Source organism: Schistocerca gregaria, chromosome X, assembly GCF_023897955.1.
Source record: "Schistocerca gregaria isolate iqSchGreg1 chromosome X, iqSchGreg1.2, whole genome shotgun sequence".
In the NCBI taxonomy this organism is placed as follows: domain Eukaryota; kingdom Metazoa; phylum Arthropoda; class Insecta; order Orthoptera; family Acrididae; genus Schistocerca; species Schistocerca gregaria.
The window spans coordinates 399,467,270-399,483,185 of record NC_064931.1 but is presented as its reverse complement, the minus strand read 5'-3'; the positions used below and the strand labels follow the sequence as shown (position 1 = coordinate 399,483,185).

Sequence of the window (15,916 nt, the reverse complement as noted above, 5' to 3'; positions counted from 1 at the left end):
TAGAAAAGTGGCAGAAGAGTTGAGGTTAGATGTACGTGACTCCAAGAACCATTTACTCAGGCACAAATGATTACCAGTATGCCAACAACTGTGCAGATAGTCACCCAAGAGCAACATCCTAAGGCAACAATAATAGTATTTAACAAGGCCATTACAATGAAAAAAATATTGAAGTATTGTTCAGAACACATAATCTGTATGGAAATCTGTATTTCATACTTACTAAACTATGGTCAGTGTCACCGACTACTCTTGTAAATGTTTTCCAGTTTAGAACTGGTTTATAAATCTCTCTCTTACCATTACATAATCTATCTGAAACCATTCCTTGTCTCCATTTCCCTTCCACACATACAGCCCTCTTTCATGATTCTTGAACCATGTGTTTGCAATGATTAAATTGTGCTCTGTGTGAAATTCTTCCAGGTAGCTCATTTCTTACCCCAGTGCATGTTCTACTATTTTTCTTACCTTTCTTTTTCTTCTATTGATATCCAGTTCCCCATCATAATTAAATCTCCATCTCTTTTAATGTAGTGAGTTTGGCTGGGTTGGGTTGGGTTGATTTGGTGGAAGAGACCAAACAGCAAGATCGTCGGTCTCATCGGATTAGGGAAGGATGGGGAAGGAAGTCGGCTGTGCCCTTTCAAAGGAACCATCCTGGCATTCGCCTGGAGCAACTTTAGGAAAATCACAGAAAACCTAAATCAGGATGGCCGGATGTGGGACTGAACCGCTGCCCTCCCAAATGCAAGTCCAGTGTGCTAAATCCCTGCCCAACCTCGCTCGATTTTTAATCTAGTGAATAATTTCTTTTATCTCACAGCACATTTTTTCAACCTATTCCTTATCTAAAAAGCTAGTAGGCATGTATACTTGTACTCATAATAATGTAGTAGGTTGTGCCTTGTTTTCAGTATTTGTGATGATAATCTGTTCACTGTTCTGTTCATAGTAATTTACCTACATTCATATTTTCTTGTTTATTATTAGACCTACTCATGAATTACCTCTATTTCATTTGATGTTGATAGCTCTCTACTCTCCTGATCAGACGTCCTACTCATTCTGCACCTCACTTCCCTGATTCCCATTATATCTCACACAAAATATCTTTTTTGCTTTTCAAATTCTCTAACCTACCAACACAATTAAGAGATCTAATACTGAATGATTCAACCCATAGAACCCCAGATTTGTTATTTTTGAAGACAATATCCTTTTGAGTAGTCTCTCCAAAGAGATCCGATTGCAGAATGTCCATGGATGCCTTTTAAGTTTTTATAAAAACAATAGAAGAAGACATTCCTCTGGCTCAAAAAATTTTATTGTTTCTCAAAATATTTGCTGTTAAAATGTGTAGACTTTTGCAAGCATTAAATCAATCTTGGAATAATTTTCTCCACTCTGATATTGGTACCTCAAAAATGTTGTTTTGGAAGGTTTCACAAGCTTCTTGAGGTGAAAAATTGCTGTCTGCACATATTTTGCTTGAAGTAAGGGTACAAAATAAATTTGTTATGCAATAAATCTAGTGAATTCAATTGATGAGATGGTAATACAATTTTTTTATATAAAATATACAAATTAAAAAAAAAGGACAGTTGACAGTTTTAGTGTGTTCAAATGCTTCGGGTGACCACGTGTTGATTCCTTATGTTACTAGAAAGCACAAAAAAGCATCTTAAATTTTCCTGAATTTTGAAGCTCATTCCAGTGCATGGATGACTTCAGAATTGTTTAAGGACTGGTTTTTCCATAATTTTGTACATTCTGAGACAGACAGTTTCAAGAAAGCTTTGTGACAGCTCATAACATCTACTGTATAAACAAAGAAACGACTCACAATTTTTCAAAATAACTCATGAATGAACTATTATTGTTGGTTTCAGTTCACTACTGCTTAGTTTCCAGCTTGTACTAACATATGTCTAAGTCCTGCCTCCTGTTACAATATTGCATATGCATTTTGAATTTGCTTGTGCAAATTTTTTGAGCATTTAATTATACCAGCTGACACATGCCTATTTCGAGATTCAGTCAAATTGTGCTGAATCCAGCGAGAACTGATCTTTTTCACAGCTAAATGTTCATGAAAAATTGTATAGCCAATTTTGGCTGACCTTCAGGGAATTCTTTGCTGATGGAAGCATGACAATGATGAAAGTCTGCAAAACAATTGTAAACAGTTTTATCTGAAAGTGATATATTGTCCACCCAAAGTGAAAACTTTTGTGTGAAATTTTTACTTTTTCACATCACTATTTCTTTAAATACACTGTAAACAAATTCCTTGGATAATTTCTGAGCTGCCATTGTTATAACAATACCAAATGACAAATTTTAAAACAATATAGTAAAAGTCTATTAATATGGCATCTGACCATCAGGCATCTTCAATAATTTGTCATTGCTTTATGCACACTGAATATTTTGGATGCATTCAGCAGAATGCGGCTGCACTCGACAGTGGTCAACAATATCAAGTTGTTTAGTGCCAACAATTGTTTCATTCCACTGTATGGCAGCTTTTGTCATGGATCAATTGTCTACAGTGATTAAAAAGTGGTGGTTTAAAGTGAAATCAGGATTAGTGCTATTCTGTATTACAATTTCAGTAGTGCTGCATACTATTGTAGTAAACCTCTCAAAACAAAGTGGAAGTGAAATGTAAACATGTCATGCTTATGTTACAACAAAAGCTTCACGTCATTAATTAGACTGAGAAAGGTAAGAATAGAAATAAGGTTATGAAAGAATAAAAAGTTTATTCTTCAACAGTCTATGATATTAAAAAAATAAAGGTCAACTTCAAAAGATAGCCTCAGAGACAGCTGCAGTAAAAGACACTGAATCATACAAAACTTTTAAAAAGCACACAGTAGATTAGTTGGATGAAATTTTGTTCAAGTGGTTCTGTGTCAGAACATCTGAAGGAAAACCTGTACACAGTTCCATGATGATCTGGGGTTATCAGAAACTGAACGTGCATTTTCTTATTGTTGGCTACACTGATTCAAAACTCCTCATGGAATTCAGAAGTGTGATATAAGTGGGTAGTTACAATCAGCAGATCAAAATTGTGCTGAAGAATACAAAAAAACTTTTTGCAATTTCGTTAAACACCATGTCTTAACTTCTAGTCAAATCTACAATGCTGATAAAACAGGCCTACTTTGGCATTGTTTGCTTAGTCAACATTGCCAAGTAAAGACGAAAAATGCACTACAAATTAAAAAAAAATAAAAAATAAAAACAAGGACATTTGGCAGTTGTGTTCAAATGCTTCAGGTGACCACATGTTGATTCCTTATGTTACTAGCAAGCACAAAAAAAGCATCTTAAATTTTCCTGTAATTTATGGAGCTCATTCCAGTGCATGGATGACTTCAGAATTATTTAAGGTGTGGTTTTTCCATAATTTTGTACATTCTGAGACAGACAGTTTCAAGAAAACTTGGTTTGTCTGAAAAGAACAGGGTTGTAATGTTGCTACATAACTGTACAGCCCACCCTCCAGAATCTGAATTGGTCCCAGGGAATATATTCACCATTTACATTCCAGGAAATGTTGCTTCCCTGATTTAGCCAATGAATCAGTGAGTAATTCAAAATTTCCAATGATTTCACAGAGCTTCTTTTCTTCAAGAGCTTATCAATTTAGACTGTTCAGTGCTGGGTTAAAAAAAATTAAAGATGTTATTTATGAAACAGCTTTGGCGTTCACAACAATCCTGCTACTCTTTGTAAGTCATGCCAAAAACTAAGAAAAACTAAGAAAAAACTGATTCCTCTATTCCAATAAAAAATGATGCTGTTGTTAAACTATTAAGAGTTGCTCAAATTGAAATAAGAAATTTTCTGTAATATGAAGTTTTGTACTGGATAGGCACTGATAATAAAAAAAACTCGTAGTTGAAGAAATATCAGACGAACTGATAGTAGAGAGTGTGACACGGCCACAAGAAGAACTTCAACCACCAGATATCGAATCTGATGATGAAGAAGAAGAAGGGGCTGACACAACAAACTCAACATTTCCATCTACTTGGAATGAAGCAACTGCCACTATTGATATGTTTATAAGATTTTCTGAAAGCAGCAAATGACACAACACTATGGAACTTGTAAATTTTTGTACTATATATAACCATCTTTTTGAACAAAAAATCAGACACAAAAAAACAAACAGGCAATAGAATGTATTTAAAGTGAATAAAATATGCAAATAATGTATATACTGTAGTATAAAACACACACAGTACACTACTACAGCATAATACTGTTCAGTCCTGAACTTAATGTAAACTCATAAAATTACATTGCAGATTATATAATAAAGTGTTTTCATTTGTTCCTAAAATGTTGCTTTATGCAGTATTATACATTTTTATCACTTTAATGAATGCGGAGAATGTACAATAAACAAGGTTGGTCGCCTATTGTTTACCTTATGCCCTACACTCCATACACTTCTATTTGTAGATGACACTTGGTAATCCACTATTTTCAAAGTCCCGATGGTATCAGATTAGTGGATTTCTACTGTAGTAATATCACATCACCACTACACCATGCAGTGGCACTTAGTAAAGTCTTAAAAGGTGACCATATTATTTTACATTTTGAATACCTTATCCAAAAGGATGCCATCATCATTATAAAAGTGCTGATAAGCCAGTCATCTAGACTGTTGTTGTGCAGGTTGTAAAAAGACTGCTGCCCAGTTTCAAGAAACATTGAGTTAGTTTAGCCGTTCAGCAGGTATTCCTTCAATGTGGTTGCCCATATGATATTACTATCTGTTTTTTTGAGGCATGCCAACCACCCTACCTCAGCCACATTCATGATTCATGAGGAGAGAGATGAAATTACAAAATGCTGAATATCAGCCAAAGTTATCAAGGTATGCAACTTACACTTCTCAAAATGTCTAGTGCATAACAGGAAAACAGTGACAAGACTGCTACAGACAAGGTATTCACAATGTATGGGAACAACAGTGAGGGTTGATATTCACTGAGAGAGAAGGAAGTGAGACGTGTGAGTAGAGAACCAAAGAATGCCAAATGGAAGGGACAGTGTGAATGGACACAATGCTTACAACACTGGACTTTAATCCATGAAGAATTCATACCCATTTATGTTTTCCATGATTTCCTTAAATCACTGGCATGGGCTGCTGATATGGTTCATTTGAAAGAACATTACTAACATTACTGATTTACATCTCCATTATTGTGCAATCTACATCTACATCCATACTCCGCAAGCCACCTGACGGTGTGTGGCGGAGGGTACCCTGAGTACCTCTATCAGTTCTCCCTTCTATTCCAGTCTCGTATTGTTCGTGGAAAGAAGGATTGTTGGTATGCTTCTGTGTGGGCTCTAATCTCTCTGATTTTATCCTCATGGTCTCTTTGCGAGATATACATAGGAGGGAGCAATATACTGCTTGACTCTTCGGTGAAGGTATGTTCTCGAAACTTTAACAAAAGCTCATACCGAGCTACTGAGTGTCTCTCCTGCAGAGTCTTCCACTGGAGTTTATCTATCATCTCCGTAATGCTTTTGCGATTACTAAATGATCCTGTAACAAAGCGCGCTGCTCTCTGTTGGATCTTCTCTATCTCTTCTATGAACCCTATCTGGTGCGGATCCCACACTGCTGAGCAGTATTCAAGCAGTGGGCGAACAAGCATACTGTAACCTACTTCCTTTGTTTTCAGATTGCATTTCCTTAGGATTCTTCCAATGAATCTCAGTCTGGCATCTGCTTCACTGACAATCAACTTTATATGATCATTCCATTTTAAATCACTCCTAATGCGAACTCCGAGCAATCCAAGCTTGTGAACCATCTCTGAAGACCTATTCACCAAATAGATGTCAAGACTCTGATTTTGCTTCCTCCTTTCTTCCAAATAGATTAAAAGAACATACAGAGTCAAGAGGAGAAACAAATGAATGAAAAAAAGAGAAAAAGCATTTAACATGTGGATAAAAGAGAAAAAAAGTTTAAATGTAATAAATTTAAGAAAAGAAAAGGGAAACAGTGGGAAAGAACACAGTGTTAGAAAAATATAGGAGGAAAAGGAGATGGAAAGATTGAGAACACTGACTCTCTGACTAGAATAAGGAAAATCAGAAGCAGTTTTACAGCAGCACACTAAGAGATTTACATAGTGGATTACTTTACTTGAACACAGGTGTGTGTCATTTTGATAATAATCAGTGAATTTTGCAGAAATGTAATATGTAAATAGAACTGAAATAATTATTCCCATCTCATAGAAAAATTATTTAATTTCATGTCTGAACATCAACCAAAACCTGCACCTTCAGAGACAGGTTGGTATTTCCACTATTTCAAGTTCATTCAGAAGTTAATTAAGAATGATGATGACAGTGATAATACCAAAAATAAGCAAGGTTAAATCATGGTGTAGATAGTAACATACACCAACCTTAGATTTATGACAGATATACCATATACACATGCACTCATGAATCAATCCAACATGTCTGTTACTTATAACCCACAAATATACATGAAACTTTTTCAAAGTAATACACTTACATAGGTTAAAATGTGGTGTTGAAAGTGAGTGCCATATTATCCTTAAGTTTGTCACTATTAAACGACCAATATCACCATCATTTCCTTTTGTGTCCTCAATAGAATCTAGCTTGTCTAACACTTTCTCTCCTGGTCGCATCTTCAACTTGCTGAAAATAAAATAGAAAAATATTTATATAACCATAACACTCAACACAGTACCAGTTATTTGTTCAAATGATAGACTTAACAATTCTCAGAGCTAGTGACACAATTTGTTGTGCTAACTTCTCTACAGAATTTTTTAGCTATTTGATGCTACATAGTTCTAAGCAATAATATTTTTTCAATAGTTTGAAATTAGTCTCTGGGCTACAGAGAGCATGTTTTGGTTTGATACATATGTCTAGAACTGGGCAATTCATATACTAACTAAGTTACAAAAAAAGTTTGATTAACAATGAAGAATATTCAAACACTATTTCAATGTCTTCTAACAAAAGCAAAGTACATTAGTTGTTGATGGTATTGTAATGTAGATATTTGTGGTGTAGGAAACTGATAGGCCATGAAATGCACATAAATGTCAACAACATAAAAACCATTTTAGTTTCCTGTTCATGGAGAAAACATATGTTGCAGAGATAATAAAGATATGGAGGGTAGATACATAGAATGTAAAAGTTTCAATGACAACCAAACTGCAAATTCATTTGCCTTCATCTAAATGCACCTAAATTGACTGAGATCCTACCTTTATCTTACAATATGAGTATTTATGACTCACTCAGTTTCAGTGTATGGCAAAATGTAAAAATAAGACATGTTACAATGGGAACTTTACATAACAGTAAAATATTCTTCCTGGCACGCAAAGAATGAAATAAATACACTCTACACTTGCCATATAGTGTATGTGCAGAGCTGTCAGTAAACTCAAAAATAAGAATTTTTCCAGTTATACACAAACATGACCTGCCCAAACATCACATTAAAAATGCTTAGAATGACCACACTCTCAGCAAAAGAATTTCTGCAATAGCCAACTGGCATGCTCATATCACCACCTACAGTCTAACTTAATACATCACAGATGTAAACTTCCAGCATCTCCATAGTTTGTACCACATTATGATCAGGCTCCTTATATGTCACTACTGATACCACATCCCTATAAACCTACATCCCCTCTGCTCATGGCCTTGCTGCCATTGACCACCACATTTCTACACATAATGCCAATTCAAAATTACCACCTCAATTTCACATACATATGACAAACTATAACCTCAACTACAAACAATTAACCTTTTATGGAAGATATAAAAACAAAAACACATCAAAGCACAGCTTTGAAATGTGTAGAACAGTACATGTATCACCTTCAGAAATCAAGCATAAACACTCACAATCCAAAACTTTTGGCTGGTTCAGGTTAATTGACAGTTCCTTTTCTCCTATCTGTTTCACCTGGTTCTATTCAGCTCAGCAATCTACCTTCCTTGTCGACTGCCACCTCTGCTGTACAGGCATTCCACCTGTAGATGATGAGCAACACCTCCTCCAATATGCTAAACATCTTGCTAAGATCTTTCCAGACAAACCCTATCTCCCAATACTGATCCACAAACAGGATCCTCCACTATATCCCCATCATATTCCAAACACACATACTAACTAGCTTTGAAGGAGCATAGCCGTACTGACCAAAACTTGAAGAGCTCATCTGAGGCCACCTATGAAAGCATCTATGTCCATATATAAAGTCTGGTGGCATGTGGCATGACCACCAACAAACTGTTGGTTGGTTGGCTGAATGCTTAAAGGGACCAAACTACTAGATCATCAGTCCCTTTGTCCTTGAACAGACAGGTATATACGACTGTAGATCAGAGACAGCCCACAGTGCAAATCTCAGGGGAGAAAACCCCAAGGTCTACTAATCTCAGCGAAGCTGAGGTAAGGGACAAAAAGAAGAAAAGGAGACAGAGAAAGAAAGGCAATCAAGGTGTCCCAGCTAGAGAGTAGCTGGAAGCCCCTGAAAGCAGAGTGCAATGAGGAGACATAAATCCCCCAGCCACCATTACTTACCAGAGGTACTCTACTCCGGGGTTGCCTTGGAAAGTGTAGCAACACGGACTGGGCAAGAGAAACAGAGAGAGACAAAAGACCACATGAGAGGAAGCAGGGTGGGAAGAAGAGAAAAAGTGCAGATAGGATGAGGACCAGGCTGGACCACCAACCTAAAAGCCTGCTTCATGAATGAATCATAAAACTAAGTCAGCCACTGGGGCATTGTCTCCTAACATCAGCAGTAGTCAGTCAGAGAGATTAAGAGACTGCTGCAGGGTGGCTAGGTTGGGACAGTCTGGCAAAATGTGGACCACCATCAAATGGGTGCAACAATGACAGTGGGGTAAGTCCTTGTTATGGAGAAGATGACCATGAGTCAGCCAAGTATGGCCAATGAGGAGCTGGCAAAGGATTGTAGAGTCCTGCCAACAAATTGTCCGTCCATCTGAAGGGTCACAACAAAACTCTGATCAATGGGAAGACTGACCACAAAGAGGCAAGGAATGCCGTGAGTGTACACTTGATGTTAATGCCTGCTTCACAACTAGTGCCCCCCCCCCCCCCTTCCTGACCAGTTCCAGTGAATTGTGGATTGAGCAAGTGGGAACTGACTTCTCCAACATACTCTTCAGCCCTCTAACTCACTTGGCCTTAATCGTTTCTGGTATATGTCCTTACACCTGCCACCACCAGTCGTGTTCCAAAACCCTATCTCCCACCCCCACAGACAATCAGGCTTTGTTGTCTCACTTAATCACTTTGTTATACCCCTCTGCTCCTCATGTTTCTTTAGTTAGGTATACATACATAATGCTTCTTCTGAAATCTCAGTCTCAATTTTTATTCTATTCTGCTGATTTATACCCTCCCCCCTGTCACTGTCTACATGTAATATGCTCTCACCATTATCAGCACCATAATAAACTTTATGTGGGAACATAACTCTAACCTCTTTGCTAGACCCGTTCTCTTAATAGAGGATTTTCTCGAGATAGCATCTTAGGACTACCACTGTTCTTGATATGCATTAATGACTTTCCAGTCAGTGGTACGTATAGGGGGAAAATTCTCTTTAAAGATGACAGTAGCATTTTCATTACAGATAAAAAAAAACTAGAGTTCATGGTAGAGAAAGCAAATGGAAAAATATGAAATCCTTAGGGATGTTTACAATTTGTCAATCAGCAATAAACTAATGTTGAACACAAATAAAACAAAGAGTATGAATTTTACTTTGAGGAGGGAAAAAATAACTGTCACATTAAATGCAGATGATAAATCCATAGCCTGTCTAACAAAGACAAAATTTTTAGGGACGAATATTGACTATCAGCTGAAGTGTAATTAGTACACAAAAATTTTAGCAAAGAAAATGTCATCAGCATGTAATTCCCTTAGTGTTATGTCATCTGTGTTTAACAGCAAGAGCCTTGTAGCTACACATTAGTTTAATGTTCACTGAGACCTTGGCTTTGGTATTATTTCTTGGAGATCAAGTACACAAAATATGACCACAATATTCAACTAGACTTGTAAGTACTATATGCTTACACATTTGTTGACACAGTTGTGTTTCATTGTTGTATTAATCTGACATATCTGATATCATAGTAACGTAGTGTGTGAATACATAAACAACATGTCTGATATCATAGTAGAGTGATGTGTGAATAAATATTTTTACTGAATTGTAACCTTATCATACATAGCATTTGCATGGATGATCAATCACCAACAATTCATTTACCTTTCACTTTGCAGATATTCATATTTTTATACTCTCATTACTATGAGGCTCTTCTTGAAATTTGCATTACATGCTAATATTACATAGACTGAATTTAAACTCTCAGTATTTCACTTTCCTTCAGCTATTTGTAAGTAACCTGAACAGAAATGACCCTAGTTTTAAGTTTGCTTTACATAACAAGTCATTTTACAGTTATTCTAGCAGTAAAAATATTTAGCATGCAGTGCTGAAAATTACTAGCTGTGACATTAACAAATAGCCACAATCTAAAAAACATCATCATTCATACTTAATACCTTTAACAAAAACAAAAGCTTGATTACAACAATATTTTAGCTTCATATGTAACTGAAAGGAGTAAATTATCTACATACAAAAATATTTGATCATTACCATCTTCAGCAGCCTACTATTCCAGACAGATAACATGAATAAGAATATATTGCAATGTGAGACAAGGGTGGTGGGGAAACCACAGAGCTGCATTTGTGGTGCAATGCTTGTGCATCCTACATTAACAACAAACTATTATAAATGATATGTGGCTGATTTTATTCATTAAGAACCCTTTCATCTTCCCTTTACATTTACAAATGTTACAATTGGGAAATTAGCAGAAAAGCTATAACTTAAAAAGCCAAAACAGAAAAAAAGACAAAAAACAGTCCAATTTTCCAGTTGTACCCGCAAACTGTTGTTCAGCTATGATTACAAATTTATCATTTGCCTAAGTATGGTATAACAAATATTTTCAATAGCAACTATATCCCATAACAATGGAAACTAGTTTATGTGAATTTTGTTTCCTACAGTGATTTAAATTTCAAAATACAATTATTTCACAAACAATCCACAACTGAGCATTATAACAGAGGTTGAAAATACCACTTCAGTTGTAAAGTTATTTTTTTTTTTTTTAACACAACCAGTTTCAGGCTCTTATATGCCCATCAGCAGGTGTTATAACTTTGTGCTATTAAAACATCTGATGATGGCCATATAAGAGCCTGAAACCAGTCATGTTTTAAATAAAAAGAACCTTACAACTGAAGTAGTATTTTCAACCTCTGTGATAAATATTTTGATCTTTTATATGAAATCATGACAAAGCACCATTAAGATGGCCCGTGTAATACACTAACTAATTACCTCTATTAACTATTTATTTTAATTATAATCTAGTCTTTACCATTATTCAGCATGTGAAGCACAAATCACCTATTGTGTAATTTATGTACAATTGACAAGTTAGTATTAAATTTACACAGCTGTAAGAAGTATTAATTATGCTACCATACATATGGATAAAAACTTGTAGTACTAAGGAAAATTTTGTAGAAAAGTTCTAGTAGAAGGTAAATACTTTTGCATTAAAGGATACCGCTCACTGAAAAGCAGAAGCATTAAGTTGTCTGTAGGCACACACAAAAAGGAAGAGACCTTGCTAGCTTTCAATGTAATTATTTTACGAACTAGAGAAAAGTACACAAACACACTCACACACATACACACACAAACCTATGCCCCTACATGATGCCGGCTAACACTGAGGAAATACAGACAACAGCTTTTATAAAGGTAATTGTTTTGGCTCTAGAGAAAGTGTATATAATGTAGCATAAATGGTTACTCCTTTGGTCCTGTATTTTAGCAGCAGTACTGTATGATATATGCCAGTGAGATTTCTGAAACACCTACTCATGCATGTCATATTCATCAGTTTTTGTGTATAGGCACACTATTGTTTCTACATCTATATAGTGTAGTGCAGCACACCATATTTCATAAACATGACTATACTAAGATTTGGGACAGCAAATGAAGGTACACTATGTGGTCAAAAGTATCCGGACACCCCCAAAAACATATGTTTTTCATATTAGGTGCATTCTGCTGCCACCTACTGCCAGGTACTCCATATCAGCGACCTCAGTAGTCACTAAACATAATGAGAGAGCAGAATGGGGTGCTCCGTGGAACTCACGGATTTTGAACATGGTCAGGTGATTGAGTGTCACTTGCATCATACGTCTGCATGTGAGATTTCCACCTTCCTAACCATCCCTAGGTCAACTGTTTCCTATGTGATAGTGAAGTGGAAACGTGAAGGGACACATACAGCACAAAAGCGTACAGGCCGACCTCGTCTCTTGACTGACAGAGACCGCCGACAGTTGAAGAAGGTCGTAATGTGTAATAGGCAGACTTCTATCCAGACCATCACACAGGAATTCCAAACTGCATCAGGATCCACTACAAGTACTATGGCAGTTAGGCAGGAGGTGAGAAAACTTGGATTTCATGGTCGAGTGGCTGCTCATAAGCCACACGTCATGCTGGTAAATGCCAAATGACATCTCGCTTGGTGTAAGGAGCATAAACATTGCCCAACTGAACAGTGGAAAAACGTTTGTGGAGTGACAAATCATGGTACACATTGTGGCAATACGATGGCAGGGTGAGGGTATGGCGAATGCCCAGTGAACATCATCTGCTGGCTTGTGTAGTGCCAACAGTAAAATTCAGTGGTGTTATGGTGTGGCTGTGTTTTTCATGGAGGGGGCTTGCAGCCCTGGTTGTTTTGTGTGGCACTATCACAGCACAGGCCTACATTGATGTTTACCTCATCTTCTTGTTTCCTGCTGTTGAAGAGCAATTCGGGGATGGCAGTTGTATCTTTCAACACGATCAAGCACCTGTTCATAATGTACGGCCTGTGGTGGAGTGGTTACATGACAATAACATCCCTGTAATAGACTGGCCTGCACACATTCCTGACCTGAATCCTATAAAACACCTTTGGGATGTTTTGGAATGCCGACTTTGTGCCAGGCCTCATGGGCCAATGTCAATACTTCTCCTCAGTGCAGCAATCTGTGAAGAATGGATTACCATTCCCCAAGAAACCTTACCATTTTCAGCCAGGTGTTGGGATGATTTTCATCACACAGTGTCAATAGGCTCATAGGTTTTTACCCGTATATCTCATAAGGGTTTCCAGATAAGAAAGCTCATGTATTATAATTTATTAGATTCAATGTTTTCTCTTTGCTACTGTCTGCCTTCTTAGCTGAGTGGTTAAAGCGTCTGCCTACCATGCAGCAGGCCCGGGTTTGGAATTTTCTCCACTCGTGGACTGGGTGTTGTGCTGTCCTCATCATCCCTCATCATCACAGACACTTAGTCACCTAATGTGACATCACCTGCAATAAGACTTGCAACTCAGTGCCAAACTTCCCTGGATGTGGCCTCCCAGCTATCAATGCCTCACGATCATTTCATTTTTTTTTTTTTGTTTGCTACTATCTGCCTTAAACTGTAAGAGTTTCTTTCAAATGGAACAGAGGATCAAATAGTTAAAAAGGTAAGACCTAGTAGAAATCCTTGGATAACACAGGGGATATTGAGTTTAACTGATGAAAGGAGAAAATATAAAAATGCAGCAAATGAAACAGGTGAAAGGGAATACAGACATTTAAAAGTGAGATTGACATAAAGTGCAAAATGGCTAAGCAGGAATGTCTAGAGGACAAATGTAAGGATTTAGATGCATTTTTCTCTAGGGGAAAGATAGATACTGCCTACAGGAAAACTGAAGTGGCCTTTGGAGAAATGAGAAGCAGCTATATGAATATCAAAAGCTCTGATGAAAAACCAACCTTAAGCAAAGAAGGGAAGCTGAAGGGTGGAAGGTGTATATAGAGAGTCTATTCAAGGGAGATGAGCTTGAAGGCAATTTATAGAAATGGAAGAGGAGATAGATGAAGATGAGATTGGAGAAATGACACTGCAAGAAAAATTTGATAGAACACTTAAAGATCTAAGTACAACAAGGCCTCTGAGGCAGATGACATTCTGTCACAATTACTGATAGCCTTCAAAAAGAATGTAATACTTCCAATTCCAAAGAAAGCAGTTGCTGACAGGTGTGAAAATTACTGAACTATCAGTTTAATAAGCCATAGTTGCAAAATACTTAACACACATTCTCTACAGAAGAATGGAAACACTGGTAGAAGCAAACCTCAGAGCAGCTCAGTTTGGATTTCAGAGAAATGTAGGAAAACGCAAGGCAATACTGACCCTACAACTTATCTTAGAAAGCAGGTTAAGGAAAGGCCAACCTACATTTACAGCATCTGTAGACCTAGAGAAAGCTTTTGACAATGTTGATTTGAAAACTCGCTTTGAAATTCTGAAGGTAGCAGAGGTAAAATACAGGAAGCGAGAGACTATTTACAAAAAAATGGTTCAAATGGCTCTGAGCACTATGGGACTTAACATCTATGGTCATCATTCCCCAAGAGCCTAGAACTACTTAAACCTAACTAACCTAAGGACATCACACAACACCCAGTCATCACGAGGCAGAGAAAATCCCTGACCCCACCAGGAATCGAACCCGGGAACCCAGGTGCGGGAAGCAAGAACACTACCGCACGACCACGAGCTGCGGACGACTATTTACAACTTGTATACAAACCAGATGGCAGTTATAAGAGTTGAGGGGCATGAAAAGGCAGCAGTGCTTGAGACAGGTTTGTAACCCACCAAAAATGTTATTCAATCTGAACATTGAGTAAGCAGTAAAGGAAACCAAAGAAAAAAATGGGAATAGTAATTAAAATTCAGGGAAAAGAAGTAAACATCTTGAGATTTGCCAATGGCACTGTAATACTGTCAGAGACTTGGACGAGCAGTTGAACTGAATGGATGGTATCTTGAAAGGGGGATATAAGATGAACATCAACAACAGTAAGATGAGGATAATGGAATGTAGTTGAATTAAATCAGGTGATGCTGAGGGAATTAGGTTAGGAAATTAGACACTCTAAGCAGTAGAGAGGTTTCGCTAGCTATTTGGACAGCAAAATAAATAATGATGCCCGAAGTACAGAGGATATAAAATGGAGACAATATCAAGAACAGTGTTTTTGAAGAAGAGAAAGTTGTTAACATTGGATATAGTGTTAGGCAGTCTTTTCTGAAGGTATTTGTCTGGAGTCTAGCCACATATCGAAGTGAAACATGGACAATAAACAGTTTAGACAAGAAGAGAAGAGAGGATTGGAGAGGAATTTTGCCTTATGCAAGACATTTCTGTAGTTTTGTTTTCACCCATACATGTTTCTACACTTTTTGGACTATCTTCAGTGGGTTTATTTGTTTACTTTCCTTCTGAAAAATTGTTGTTACATGTCATCTTTAAAGAAACTTTTAGTAATAATATTTACATTTGTGAAATGAGTGATTGTTGTCAAATGTTGTACATTGGTTAGCATACAGTACAGAGTTGAGACATGTATCACTGTGTTGAAGCATTCTATGTTGCTTATTTACAAATATGTCTAAAGGTTCTAGTTTTGTAGTACACTTGGAAATAAAATGGATGTATGCACTTGCTTACATACCTCACATGAGGCTATGAACATTTATGCTAGTAGCACATTCTACAGCTTGTCATCTGCAAACACCAAAACATTATTTTATTTTCCATTTATTATGAATTTCTGAGAGAATACTATGTGTTGTGT

At 36.9% G+C, this 15,916-nt stretch overlaps 1 protein-coding gene across 3 annotated transcripts in view; it reads right to left on the bottom strand.

Moving 5' to 3' along the window:
- Positions 1-15,916, bottom strand: part of LOC126299350 (Bardet-Biedl syndrome 5 protein homolog) — an 80,697-nt gene that overhangs the window by 52,410 nt on the left and 12,371 nt on the right. For all 3 annotated transcript variants that reach the window (XM_049991203.1, XM_049991204.1, XM_049991205.1), the window contains exon 2: positions 6,581-6,729. In XM_049991203.1, coding sequence (XP_049847160.1) covers positions 6,581-6,729 — 149 coding nt within the window. The remainder of the gene's footprint in view (positions 1-6,580; positions 6,730-15,916) is intronic.